This window comes from Bos taurus, chromosome 3 (genome assembly GCF_002263795.3).
Source record: "Bos taurus isolate L1 Dominette 01449 registration number 42190680 breed Hereford chromosome 3, ARS-UCD2.0, whole genome shotgun sequence".
Classification (NCBI taxonomy): domain Eukaryota; kingdom Metazoa; phylum Chordata; class Mammalia; order Artiodactyla; family Bovidae; genus Bos; species Bos taurus.
This window is the reverse complement of record NC_037330.1, coordinates 81,283,253-81,296,174: the sequence shown is the minus strand read 5'-3', so window position 1 is coordinate 81,296,174 and position 12,922 is coordinate 81,283,253. Positions and strand designations below refer to the sequence as shown.

Sequence of the window (12,922 nt, the reverse complement as noted above, 5' to 3'; positions counted from 1 at the left end):
TTCTAGAGAGGTCCCCTTCTAGGTTTTCCTTCAAAGAATCTATGTGGAAATGACTGAGGCTTTGCAGTCTTTCTGTTCTGTTGACCAATGCTTTTCTGATACCCGTGGTCATTTCACTCTCTTCTTACCCACAACCCTTTCGTAACTCTTAACTCCATCACCTCCATTGCTCCTTTGCTTTCTCTACAATGAGAAGAGCAAAGCTATTGGCTCCTCTTGCCCGGAGGGGTTAGCCACAGGTAAGGGTTGGGTTTCCTGGTGACATAGCGTTTTCCTTTACAATCTGCCCTTCCTTTCAGCGGTACCCAACAGCATCACACAGTAACTGGCATTGTTACCTCCCCTATCAGCAGGACTTGCTGCTCAGGCTCACTCTTCCAAAAGGATCTCTCTTGTGCTTTTTCTCTTCACTAGATGTCTATGGTCTCCTCTTCTTTCCCTTTCTGGGACCTGCCATTAAATGCATACAATTTGTGATGAAGTTCAAGTGCTCTTCCACAGAGCATCTGAATCTGATGTAGTATTGATCAGGCATCTTTTTCAGTATCTTCAAATATGTCATGATTGTCACGGAGTTCTTCAGAATTCTCTTGACAATTTTAAGGCTGGTGTGTCCACAGAGGAATGGTACTTCTTCAAGATGATCATATTTCTGACCAACCAGAATCTGTAGCATTCCCTTGCTGTATCCTCTCCACTCAGGAAATGTTTGTGGAATGAGCAAATGAATGATACGTATCCCTTAATCTTTCATCAAGCCCCATAGTACTACCCTTGCACAAGAATATTCTATACAAAGCTATATCCATATTCTGGTGAATGGTAATTTAAGAACCGGTTGTAAAGAATTTTCATGATAAATGATTCTGTGCATTAGATTTTGGTTTTAGCCTGAAAGAGAAGGATGAGAAGAAACTGGAAGACAAGGTGGCCTTTTCTTTTCTTCTTTTCTCTCAGGCCAGTGTCACCCTTCATTCCTTTTAGTCCTCCAGCTTTGCCATCAGCCCAGACAGGAAAGCTGTCCAGGTTGCCAAATCACTGAACAAATGAGCGACAAAGCAAATAGTGCTTTGGCAGGTTTTCACTGTTCGCTTTATGTGTGTTGGTGAAATATGTGGAAATCCAAGACAGTGAACAGTTTTCAGCTTGCCTGCCCTCACGGCAGGACTGGAGGAGTACCTTTAGTGCCAGGAAGAAAATGATTTTCTGCAGCTTCGTAGGGAAAGACTGCTGTAATGAAGCAGAAGCAGCTGTTATGGTGGAAAATAAAGTGCAAAAAACCATGTTCACTCTAAACTAGATGGTTGTATAGTACGATGTGGATTTCTGAGAAAAACAACATCCAGTGAGAATTAATTACCTATAATGACTTGGGCTTCCCTGGTAGCTCAGCTGGTAAAAATCTGCCTGCAATGCAGAAGACCCTGGTTCAGTTCCTGGGTCAGGAAGATCCACTGGAGAAGGGATAGTCTACCCCACTCTAGCATTCTTGGACTTGCCTGATGGCTCAACTGGTAAAGAATCTGCCTGCAGTGCAGGAGACCTGGGTTTGATCCCTGAGTTGGGAAGATCCCCTGGAGGAGGGAACAGCTACTCACTTCAGTGTTCTGGCCTGGAGAATTCAATGGACTGTATAGACCATGGGGTCGCAAAGATTCAGACACGACTGAGCCACTTTCACTTTAATGACTTGAAAAAAAGGTCTCTACTACTTTACTGCAAGAATCAGATCTCATATTCATTTAATATACTAATAAAGAGGTCTAGAAAGTACATTGGAGAAGGCGATGGCACCCCACTCCAGTACTCTTGCCTGGAAAATCCCATGGACAGAGGAGTGTGGTGGGCTGCAGTCCATGGGGTCACTAAGAGTTGGACAGGACTGAGCGACTTCACTTTCACTTTTCACTTTCATGCATTGGAGAAGGAAATGGCAACCCACTCCAGTGTTCTTGCCTGGAGAATCCCAGGGACGGGGGAGCCTGGTGGGCTGCCGTCTATGGGGTCGCACAGAGTTGGACACAACTGAAGCGAGTTAGAAGTAGCAGTAGCAGCAGCAGAAAGTACATAGAAGAAATTATCATCCCATTCTCAAATAACACAGAACTGGAGTAGATAATTAATTACATACATGAGAAACTCAAGAGGCAGCTAACTGTATCATCTCTGTAGGCATTAATTTTAGGCTACAACAATGTTGTCAATGCCCAGTAGCAGTGTCTGGCTATAGGTATTGAGTAAACATTTGTAGATTGAATGAATAAAAAACACATAAACTTGGATCCTGGTTTTACTTCATAATTTACAAAGTGCTTTCACATGCATTTATCCGCCTGATCCTCAGCCTCTTCCTCAGTGAGGAAGCTGAGGATCAAGATGAAAGGATTAGCCCAAGGCCACACAGAGCTAAGGTACAAGGCCAGAGAGCCAACCTGGATATTCCCATTGCCCCTCCAATGGGGTAATGCAATTAAAACCTCCAATTTAATGCAATGAACATAAAGTCATCCATTTGGAATCAAAGAATTAAATTTCCAAGTACAGAAGAGAAGAGACCTGACTTCATGGCAGAACGTTAGTCTATGAAAAACTATCAGAAAACTCTTTGAACAGAAGCCTAATGTGAATAATAATTAATTATTAATAATAATTATTTACCAAGCATGTGTTAGATGATAGCTTTCCTGACTCTGGTTTGTTGTGCCCTCATCCAAGCATGCTTAACTTGGAGCCTCACATTTCCTGTGCTGAAGAAACTGTACACTTAGCTAATGGAAGGAAAGCTAAAAGGCAGTTGTAAAATCCGCTTTCAAATATTTGAAGGGATTTCCTATAGAAAAGGGAAAATTCTTCTCCATTATTCCAGTATACTAATATCAGACTAACATTGAAGCTACAAGTCAGTCATATCTTCCCTAGAACTGGTAGGTTGTAGCCACTGATGTCCATGATATACAGGCTTTGCCCTATTTTGTGTCAGAACATACCTTGAATACACCAGGGACTTTTTTTTTTCCTCTCATAATCAGTGGTCTGGAATTAATTTTGTTATCCTAAGCCTAAGACTCCCATTTGGTATGTAGACATGCCAGTGCCTCTCATCCCCCCAAGTTTGCCTACCATCTAATGTGTGCCTGAAGAGCTAGGTCTTTGCCTTGGTGGATTGACAAGAATGCACAAACTGTGAGCTCAAACCCAACTTTTGGAGATCCCAATGACCTTCCCATGTCTTGGCAGCCTCTTCTCCTTGTGGCCTGGACTCTGACCCCCTTACTTATAGTTTGTGTGCTCACACTTACCAAACTGCCTGGAGCAGTCCTGGGGTAATCATGTCCCGTTCTCCCTTCATTCCCCCTTCACTCCCTTCATTCCAGTTTGGGCAGTCAGTTACAGTCAGTTGGGTTAGCTGATCTTCCTAGATGTTGCATTTGCGGCATGCCTCAGGGGAAAGTCCATCCAGCAGGTCCCAGCCGACCAAACACAAGGAAAGATTTTCTAACCATTCAAGTCACTTACGAACGGGCAAGACAGTGTTGACAGGTGGTAATCTCCCCATCACCAAAGGTATGCTTTCATAGCTTTCGTTCATTTGGCAGAGCTTAATGACTTGATTTTCAGGGATGTTGTCAAAGAATATTTTGCCCAGTGTCAGGAGTTGGACAAGGGGATTTTTCAAGTGCCTCCCAAGTCATATTTCAATTTGTTTATGAAAACTTGGAGGTCTGGAAGAAGACAATGTATAAAATAACTGTGTTGCCTCCTAGATTCTGAGTAAGTTAGAGACTTTCTGTTACAAAGGGATTTCATATATAGTGGTCCCCCCTTATCTACCATTTCACTTTCCATTTTTAGCCATCTGTAGTCAATTGCAATCTAAAAGTATTAAATGGAAAATTCCAGAAATAAATGATTCATGAGTTTTCAATTGTGCATCATTCTGAGTAGCGTGATGAAGTCTCTTGCCATCCAGCTTCATCCTGCCCAGCATGTGAATCATCTCTTTGTTCAGCATCTCTCACCCATTAGTCATTTAGTAGCCATCTGTGTTATCAAATGAACTGTCTGATATCTGAGGTATCTTAGTGCTTCTGATCAAGTGACCCTTACTTAATCATGACCCCAAAGGACAAGAGTAGTGCTGCTGGCCATTCACACATGTCAAGAGAAGCCATAAAGTGTTCCTTTAAGTGAAAGTTCTTGACTTGTAAGAAAAAATCTCATATCTGAGGTTGCTAAGATTTACAGTAAGAACAAATCTTCTACCCATGAAATTGTGAAGGAGAAAGAAATCCATGCTAATTTTGCTGTCATACCTCAAACTGCAAAAGATATGAAAGCATAAGTGCTTAGTTAAGATGGAAACACGATATTAAACTTGTCCGAGATATTTTGAGAGAGAAAGAGACCACATTCACATAACTTTTCTTGCAGTATGTTGTTACAATTGTTCTGTCTTATTATTAGCTATTCTTGTTAGCCTCTTACTGTGCCTAAGTTACAAATTAAACTTCATCATAAGTATGTATGTATGTATAGGGAAAAAACCATAATGTATATAGGGTTTCATACTGTCCATGTTTTTTTTTTCTTAAACTTTACAATATTGTATTGGTTCTGCCATATATCAAAATGAATCCGCCACAGGCATTCACGCGTTCTCCATCCTGAACCCTCCTCCCTCCTCCCTCCCCATACCATCCCTCTAGGTCGTCCCAGGGCACCAGCCCCAAGCATCCAGTATTGTGCATCGAACCTGGACTGGCGACTCGTTTCATATATGATATTATACATATTTCAATGCCATTCTCCCAAATCATCTCACCCTCTCCCTCTCCCACAGAGTCCAAAAGGCTGTTCTATACATCAGTGTCTCTTTTGCTGTCTCGTATACAGGGTTATTGTTACCATCTTTCTAAATTCCATATATATGCATTAGTATACTGTATTGGTGTTTTTCCTTTCTGGCTTACTTCACTCTGTATAATAGGCTCCAGTTTCATCCACCTCATTAGAACTGATTCAAATGTATTCTTTTTAATGGCTGAGTAATACTCCATTGTGTATATGTACCACTGCTTTCTTATCCATTCATCTGCTGATGGACATCTAGGTTGCTTCCATGTCCTGGCTATTATAAACAGTGCTGCGATGAACATTGGGGTACACGTGTCTCTTTCAATTCTGGTTTTCTCAGTGTGTATGCCCAGCAGTGGGATTGCTGGATCATAAGGCAGTTCTATTTCCAGTTTTTTAAGGAATCTCCACACTGTTCTCCATAGTGGCTATACTAGTTTGCTTTCCCACCAGCAGTGTAAGAGGGTTCCCTTTTCTCCACATCCTCTCCAGCATTTATTACTTGTAGACTTTTGGATCGCAGCCATTCTGACTGGCATGAAATGGTACCTCATAGTGGTTTTGATTTGCATTTCTCTGATAATGAGTGATGCTGAGCATCTTTTCATGTGTTTGTTAGCCATCTGTATGTCTTCTTTGGAGAAATGTCTATTTAGTTCTTTGGCCCATTTTTTGATTGGGTCATTTATTTTTCTGGAATTGAGCTGTAGGAGTTGCTTATTTATTTTTGAGATTAGTTGTTTGTTGCTTCATTTGCTATTATTTTCTCCCATTCTGAAGGCTGTCTTTTCACCTTGCTTATAGTTTCCTTTGTTGTGCAGAAGCTTTTAAGTTTAATTAGGTCTCATTTGTTTATTTTTGCTTTTATTTCCAGTATTCTGGGAGGTGGGTCATAGAGGATCCTGCTGTGATGTATGTCAGAGGGTGTTTTGCCTATGTTCTCCTCTAGGAGTTTTATAGTTTCTGGTCTTACGTTTAGATCTTTAATCCATTTTGAGTTTATTTTTGTGTATGGTATTAGAAAGTGGTCTAGTTTCATTCTTTTACAAGTGGTTGACCAGTTTTCCCAGCACCACTTGTTAAAGAGATTGTCTTTAATCCATTGTATATTCTCGCCTCCTTTGTGAAAGATAAGGTGTCCATATGTGCGTGGATTTATCTCTGGGCTTTCTATTTTGTTCCATTGATCAATATTTCTGTCTTTGTGCCAGTGCCATCACTGTCTTGATGACTGTGGCTTTGTAGTAGAGTCTGAAGTCAGGCAGGTTGATTCCTCCAGTTCCATTCTTCTTTCTCAAGATAGCTTTGGCTATTCGAGGTTTTTTGTATTTCCATACCAATTGTGAAATTATTTGTTCTAGCTCTATGAAGAATACCGTTGGTAGCTTGATAGGGGTTGCATTGAATCTATAAATTGCTTTGAGTAGTATACTCATTTTCACTATATTGATTCTTCCAATCCATGAACATGGTATATTTCTCCATCTATTAGTGTCCTCTTTGATTTCTTTCACCAGTGTTTTATAGTTTTCTATATATAGGTCTTTAGTTTCTTTAGGTAGATATATTCCTAAGTATTTTATTCTTTTCATTGCAATGGTGAATGGAATTGTTTCCTTAATTTCTCTTTCTGTTTTCTCATTATTAGTGTATAGGAATATTTCTGTGTGTTGATTTTATATCCTGCAACTTTACTATAATCATTGATTAGTTCTAGTAATTTTCTGGTGGAGTCTTTAGGGTTTTCTATGTAGAGGATCATGTCATCTGCAAACAGTGAGAGTTTTACTTCTTCTTTTCCAATTTGGATTCCTTTTATTTCTTTTTCTGCTCTGATTGCTGTGGCCAAAACTTCCAAAACTATGTTGAATAGTAATGGTGAAAGTGGGCACCCTTGTCTTGTTCCTGACTTTAGAGGAAATGCTTTCAATTTTTCACCATTGAGGATAATGTTTACTGTGGGTTTGCCATATATAGCTTTTATTATGTTGAGGTATGTTCCTTCTATTCCTGCTTTCTGGAGAGTTTTTATCATAAATGGATGTTGAATTCTGTCACAGGCTTTCTCTGCATCTATTGAGATAATCATATGGTTTTTATTTTTCAATTTGTTAATGTGGTGTATTACATTGATTGATTTGCAGATATTGAAGATCATACACCATGACCAAGTGGGCTTTATCCCAGGGATGCAAGGATTCTACTGTCCATGTTTTTAAGCACCACTGGGGGGCTTGGAGGGTATCTCCTGCCAATAATGAGGAACTACTGTAAGCTCATACATCTTTTTTTTTCAGTTTGTCCCAGTGAATTTTTACTTCTGTGTGGTAATATGGTCAAATTGTTTTTTGTTATCATGTTTATTTTGACATTTAAAGGATGCATGTGTGCATACTCAGTCACTCAGTTGTGCCCCATTCTTTACAACCCCGTGGACTACAACCCACCAGACTTCTCTGTTCATGGGAATTCCCAGGCAAGAATACTGAAGTGGGTAGCTATTTGCTCCTCCAGGGGAGGGGATCTTCCCAACCCAGGGATCAAACTGGCATCTCCTGTGTCTCCTGCATTGGCAGGTGGATTCTTTACCACTGAGCCAACTGGGAAGCCCTATTCAAAGCATAGAGTTCATATAATTAAAAAAAAATCTTTGGTTCAAACAAAATGTATAAGAATATAAAAATAAATAATAGTAGCCAAACCTAAGGTAATAATTTTTCTCTTAGCTAGGCATATTCCTTTAGCTTTTGTTAGAGGAGAGTCATTCTACTAAGTTTCAGATTCTTATCTAAATAAACTATAATTTAATTACTGACAGTCAAAATACAAGAATAGAGAAGAATTATAGCAATATTAGGGAGATTATACTACTAATTCACATTATGTAGTACTTTAAAAAAAATGATTGTGCAAATACATCCCATTCTGCTTACAGTGAGGAAGATGTGATAAGCATTTGATTCTTCAGTTTAAGTTCTCAATTTGTTCACTGTTCTTTTTAAAGTCCTCATTACAATAGAACAAGTTTTAAAGAAACTTGTTTCTATAGCTGAAGCAGATGATGTCTCAGAATTTCAGGTGTTTTTTTTCTTCAAAGGGAGTATTGGTTGTTGAGTATTCCTATAAGAATTCCGTTTCCTCTGGAAAAATATTCTTTCTGAATATCAGCAGAAAGGAATTTAGTCCAGTAGTATAACTTACTAATTAAGGAACATGAGCTTTAGCACCATCATTCAACCATAATTTTGTTGTTGATGATTACAGTATTATCACAGATAGATCTGATATCTACAGGTGTCAGGCAATGTAAAAATTGTGACTTTAACAGGGTTAGTGTATGTGGATCTGTTTGCTGGGGTTACAAATCTCGTTTTTCCTGTTTGTACTTCATTGCACCAGATAGTCTAATAGCTTTTAAGCTAAGTCTTAAAGCAGTTTTACTAAAAATCTTAAGTATTTATTTTCTATCAAAGAAGTATTTATTCATAGCTTTAAAGGACAAATAATCCAAATCAGTTTTTAAGGAAATACAGCAGATTTATAAGCCCCACCATCCATAACTAAAAGGTGCTCCCACCTCCCACAAGGTACCAACCTCTTTCAACACATTTAGCTGTTTCTTTTGGAATTACCATTGTATTTCTAAGTGTATTCAATACTAAAATTCTAGGATTTTTAGTTTAGATATGACTCATGGGCTTCTTCTGAAAGATAAAGATTGAAATTTTATGGTGCCATCTCCACTCACATTTTCTCTCCCCCGTTCTCCTAGTATCATTCATTTACATTAATATGACTTAGTGAATATTTTTCACAAATGAGCTCTGACTGACTTTTCTTTTCTTGGGCAAATGGCCTGTATTTTTATTCCCTTGGTTTTGTTTTTTGGATTTATTTTGGTTTGTGTTTTGGAAGAATATCTACCATTTATTCTTCCCCCAAACTTTCTGACAAAACTGTTTTGGTATTCAGTTTGGTTTTTCCCCTGGGAAACACCTTTGCTAGACACTCATTCATCCTCCTCTTCCAGTTCTGAACTGGCAGTTCTCTCACAGGAATCCTGGGAAGACCTTTCTGCCCACCTACTGAATGGGAGCTCTTGCGTGATCTCTCCTTTTCCTCCTGGTTGGTTTGCTCCTTCATTTTGTTGAAACACTTCTGCCAGGAGCTTCCTAGGACAGGGGCGCTAAACCTTTCCTTACTTTACATGCCTAAAAATGTATTCACTCCACTCTCATATGTTCATAATTTGGTTACACTTTAGTTTGAAAATAGTTTTCTTTCAGAATTGTAAAGACTAGTTTCCAGTATTACCCTCAAGAAGTCTGCTTTCATTCAGATGTCTGCTTCTCCACATGTGATTTATTTTTAGTGGAAGCTTTTAAAATCTTCTCTTTATTCCCAGTGGTCTGAAATTTCTTGATAATATTTCTTGATATAATTTCATTTTTTAACCTCCTCATTCATCATGTAGAGCATTTCATAGGCTGTTTGAATCTCGAACTCTAATTCTTTAGTTTTGGACATTTTTCTCATTTGATTTCTTTTATAATTCCCTTCCCCTCCAGTTTCCCTGTTCTCTCTTCTAAATCTCCAAAGATTTGGATGTCGGATCTACTGATCTGTTATGTAAACTTTTTAAAAAATCTATTTTCTCCAATTATCCTTCTCTCTGTTTTTTTTGTTCTATATTCTGGAAAACGTCCAGAAAAGTATGTTTCTTGTTTCTATTTTCTTCCTGTTTATTTGTTATCATTGTTATCATTCATAATAAGGACTTTACTCAATTATCTACCCATCTTTAACTGTGCATCTTTAACTGTGTGAAAATCATTCATGGAATGATGAATGAAAATAATGAATGACAATCATTCATTGAAAAGACTGGAAATTTTGGATACAGGCTAGACTTGCTGATGGTTTTGTTTCATTATCGATTAGTCATTGAGGATCTGACCTTACCATTAATTAGGCTTAACTGTTTATTCTGAGATGAATCCTCCAGTCATATGCCTGAAGAGAGAAAGGTTAACTATACTTGCACTCTAGGAGCTGGACAAGGAGAGAGAGTAAGGAATATTGCTTATTCAATATGATCTATTTGATTTATTCTCTGTCATCAGTCCCTTACCATACTCTTGTTCTGCTGTCCCCTGAATCTCTCTGGCTCAGCCTCTCCAGAATAAGGTATCTTCCCTCCTGCCTAGGCAGCGGTGGTCATCTGGTTGCACAGGATGAAGGCTATGTCTTTGGTATCCACAGTATACATTTCACCTTTCAGGGGTATCTGGTACCTCCAATTCCTAAGTTGTTTCTCAAGTTCTGAAGTGTAAATCTGCTTGCTTTTTATTGGCCTTCTCTCATCATGTCATTAGGTTTCAAATTTCTGTGACCTGTTAAGATGGTTACCACTTGACATCTGATTTCTATCTTGAACATTTTTCTTGCCATCTTTCTTTGGCTCTTGAGGTTTTACACCTTTTTTTTTTTTTCCCCGACCCCATGAACTTTAGCCTGCCAGGCTCCTCTGTCCATGGGTATACTCCAGGCAAGAATACTGGAGTGGGTTGCCATTTCCTTCTCCATACACCGTATTTTTATTCCTTTCTTACCATCTTATTGGGGCCTTGGAAAGAATGCACATAGGGACATACATTCAGTCTCCCTTAAGTAAACCAGAATCTTTTCATATTTTTCTTTATAGCAAAAGATGATGGTTCTGAGTCACCAAAAGAGCCACATAAACTTAACAGGTAAGTTTTCCTTTATACAGTTCTATGCAAATTTATACACTAAAAGAACTATTGGCTTAAACTGTATTTTCTATCATAATTGTATTTTCATCTTTTGACTTAGAAAAATTATTTCATTTAAATATATCTTCCCTTCCAATACCTTTTAAAAATGATTCTTTTTCAGGAAGAATGTGAAAATCTTGAGTTCTTTCTAGACTATTTAATTAAAATTGAATGTAACTATATTAATTGCCTAGTCTTTTATTTTTTATTTCTGAAAAGGAAAAAAAAGACCATTGTCTACATTATAGCCTGACCATTATAGATCACAAATCTCCAAGCAGTTTAGGAAAAGAATAAGTCTTGGAGTGAAATGGTGAGAGTTAGGGTTGAAGCCATTGTACACTTGGGAGACCGCCCACCTGACAGTGTGACCTTGAACACTTGGACAGGTGTAGGTTCTGCAGCTTTTAGGTTCTCTAACATTTGCATCAGCCTAATTTTATTTATTTATTTATTTTTTTTAAAAAGCGTCTGGGCAGCAGCGACACGCAGCCCGCGAGGGCGCGGTGCTAGCGGCCAGCAGCCCTGAGCGCGGACACTCGGGCTCGGCCGCCAGCCCGGACACGGAATGACGGCCCTTGCCCAGCCTAATTTTAATAGTCAATCGGATGTAGAAAATAGCCAACTTACTAGTGCTGAAATAATACTTATTCTATCTTGGTTTTATACTGTACATGCTCCAAAACAAGGATCCTCTTAGTGGATTAATAATAGTAAAATGTTCCCAAAAGACTGAAATCAAAAGGAGCACTCAGATCCGGACTTTGTCCCAGAATGTGCTGCTGCTGCTGCTAACTCGCTTCAGTCATGTCCAACTCTGTGCGACCCCATAGACGGCAGCCCACCAGGCTCCCCCGTCCCTGGGATTCTCCAGGCAAGAACACTGGAGTGGGTTGCCATTTCCTTCTCCAATGCATGAAAGTGAAAAGTGAAAGTGAAATCGCTCAGTCGTGCCCGACTCATAGCGACCCCATGGACCGCAGCCTACCAGGCTCCTCCATCCGTGGGATTTTCCAGGCAAGAGTACTGGAGTGGTTGCTATTGCCTTCTCCCCCAGAATGTGAGACAGTGTTATACCAAGGGGCTCTGTGCCTGGAAGTGTTAGAAGATCAGAATGAGAAGACCCAGAACAACTGATGAAATGGTTAATTGGAACATGACAGCAAGAGCATTGACCTTGTCTGTCCCCCAGCACTGAGATGAAGCCCAGCCAGTAGCAATGGTGGCATTTGTCTCAGGCAGGAGCAGGAAGAAGGGGAGACCCTGTTACAGGGAGGAAACTTTGGCCCTTTGGTTCTTTGGGGCGCTGAGTCCCTCATCAGACAGGCAGCAGGGTAACCAGACAGCACCATGAGGATCCAGCACTGATCACAGGACTATAAAATCTGGAGCCTGGAAGAAAGAATTCACTAGAACTGTATTCAGAAATGACTCAAGAACCATGGTGAGATCAACTTGTAGTTGGTATTTTCTTGGAAAATCAAGATTTATGACATTGAAAGGGAAAAAAAGAAGTGAAAAGTTGGGAGAGAATAATGTCTTATAGTACAGTGAGATTCTAGGCAGAGGGGATACCTAGAGTATTGACTAATTGAGTATTGGATGTGAGCAAGGTGTGCTGGAGGGCTTCTTAGGTGTCTCAAGTGGTAAAGGATCCACTGACAATGCAGGAGGTGCAGACACCAGTTCAATCTCTGGGTCAGGAAGATACCCTGAGGAGGAAATGGCAACCCATTTGAGTATTCTTGCCTAAAGAATCCTGTGGACAGAGGAGCCTGGTGGGCTACAGTCCATGGGGTTGCCAAGAGTTGGTCGGGACTGAGCATGCACACAAATGTGTTAGAGGATCAGAAAGAAGGCCACTGCAGCTGGAACACAGCAAGGGGGAAGAAGGGATGGGTAGGGGTGGAGTAAGAGATATAGATAGGGCTTTATAAACTAGGTAAGGAATTGGCATTTTATTAATCTTGCAGTGGGAATTGGGACACAACTGGACAGCTTTTAAGAAGAGAAAGATGTAATCAGATTTACATTTTAAAAGGACCACTTTAACTGCCTTCTGGGGATCAACTGTGAAGGATCTAAGGGGGAAACAAAAAGAATTATTTGGTTATTTTAGTAGACCAGGGGAAAGATGCGTGGTTTGGGCTAGGGCTAAGGGCATAAATGTGGAGTGGGAGATAAGTGGATGAAATGGTTGGATTCAAGGCTTTAGCTTGACTTATTGGGGCAAGAGAGAAAGTGGAATCAAGGATTAGTAATAGATTGTG

At 39.6% G+C, this 12,922-nt stretch overlaps 1 protein-coding gene across 6 annotated transcripts in view; it reads left to right on the top strand.

The window, feature by feature from the left end:
• Positions 1-12,922, top strand: part of UBE2U (ubiquitin conjugating enzyme E2 U) — a 70,231-nt gene that overhangs the window by 19,001 nt on the left and 38,308 nt on the right. For 5 of the 6 annotated variants that reach the window (XM_059884921.1, XM_024989798.2, NM_001099193.1 and 2 more), the window contains 1 exon segment: positions 10,559-10,607. The exons of the other annotated variant lie outside the window; for it this stretch is intronic. In XM_059884921.1, coding sequence (XP_059740904.1) covers positions 10,559-10,607 — 49 coding nt within the window. 6 annotated transcript variants of the gene reach the window in all.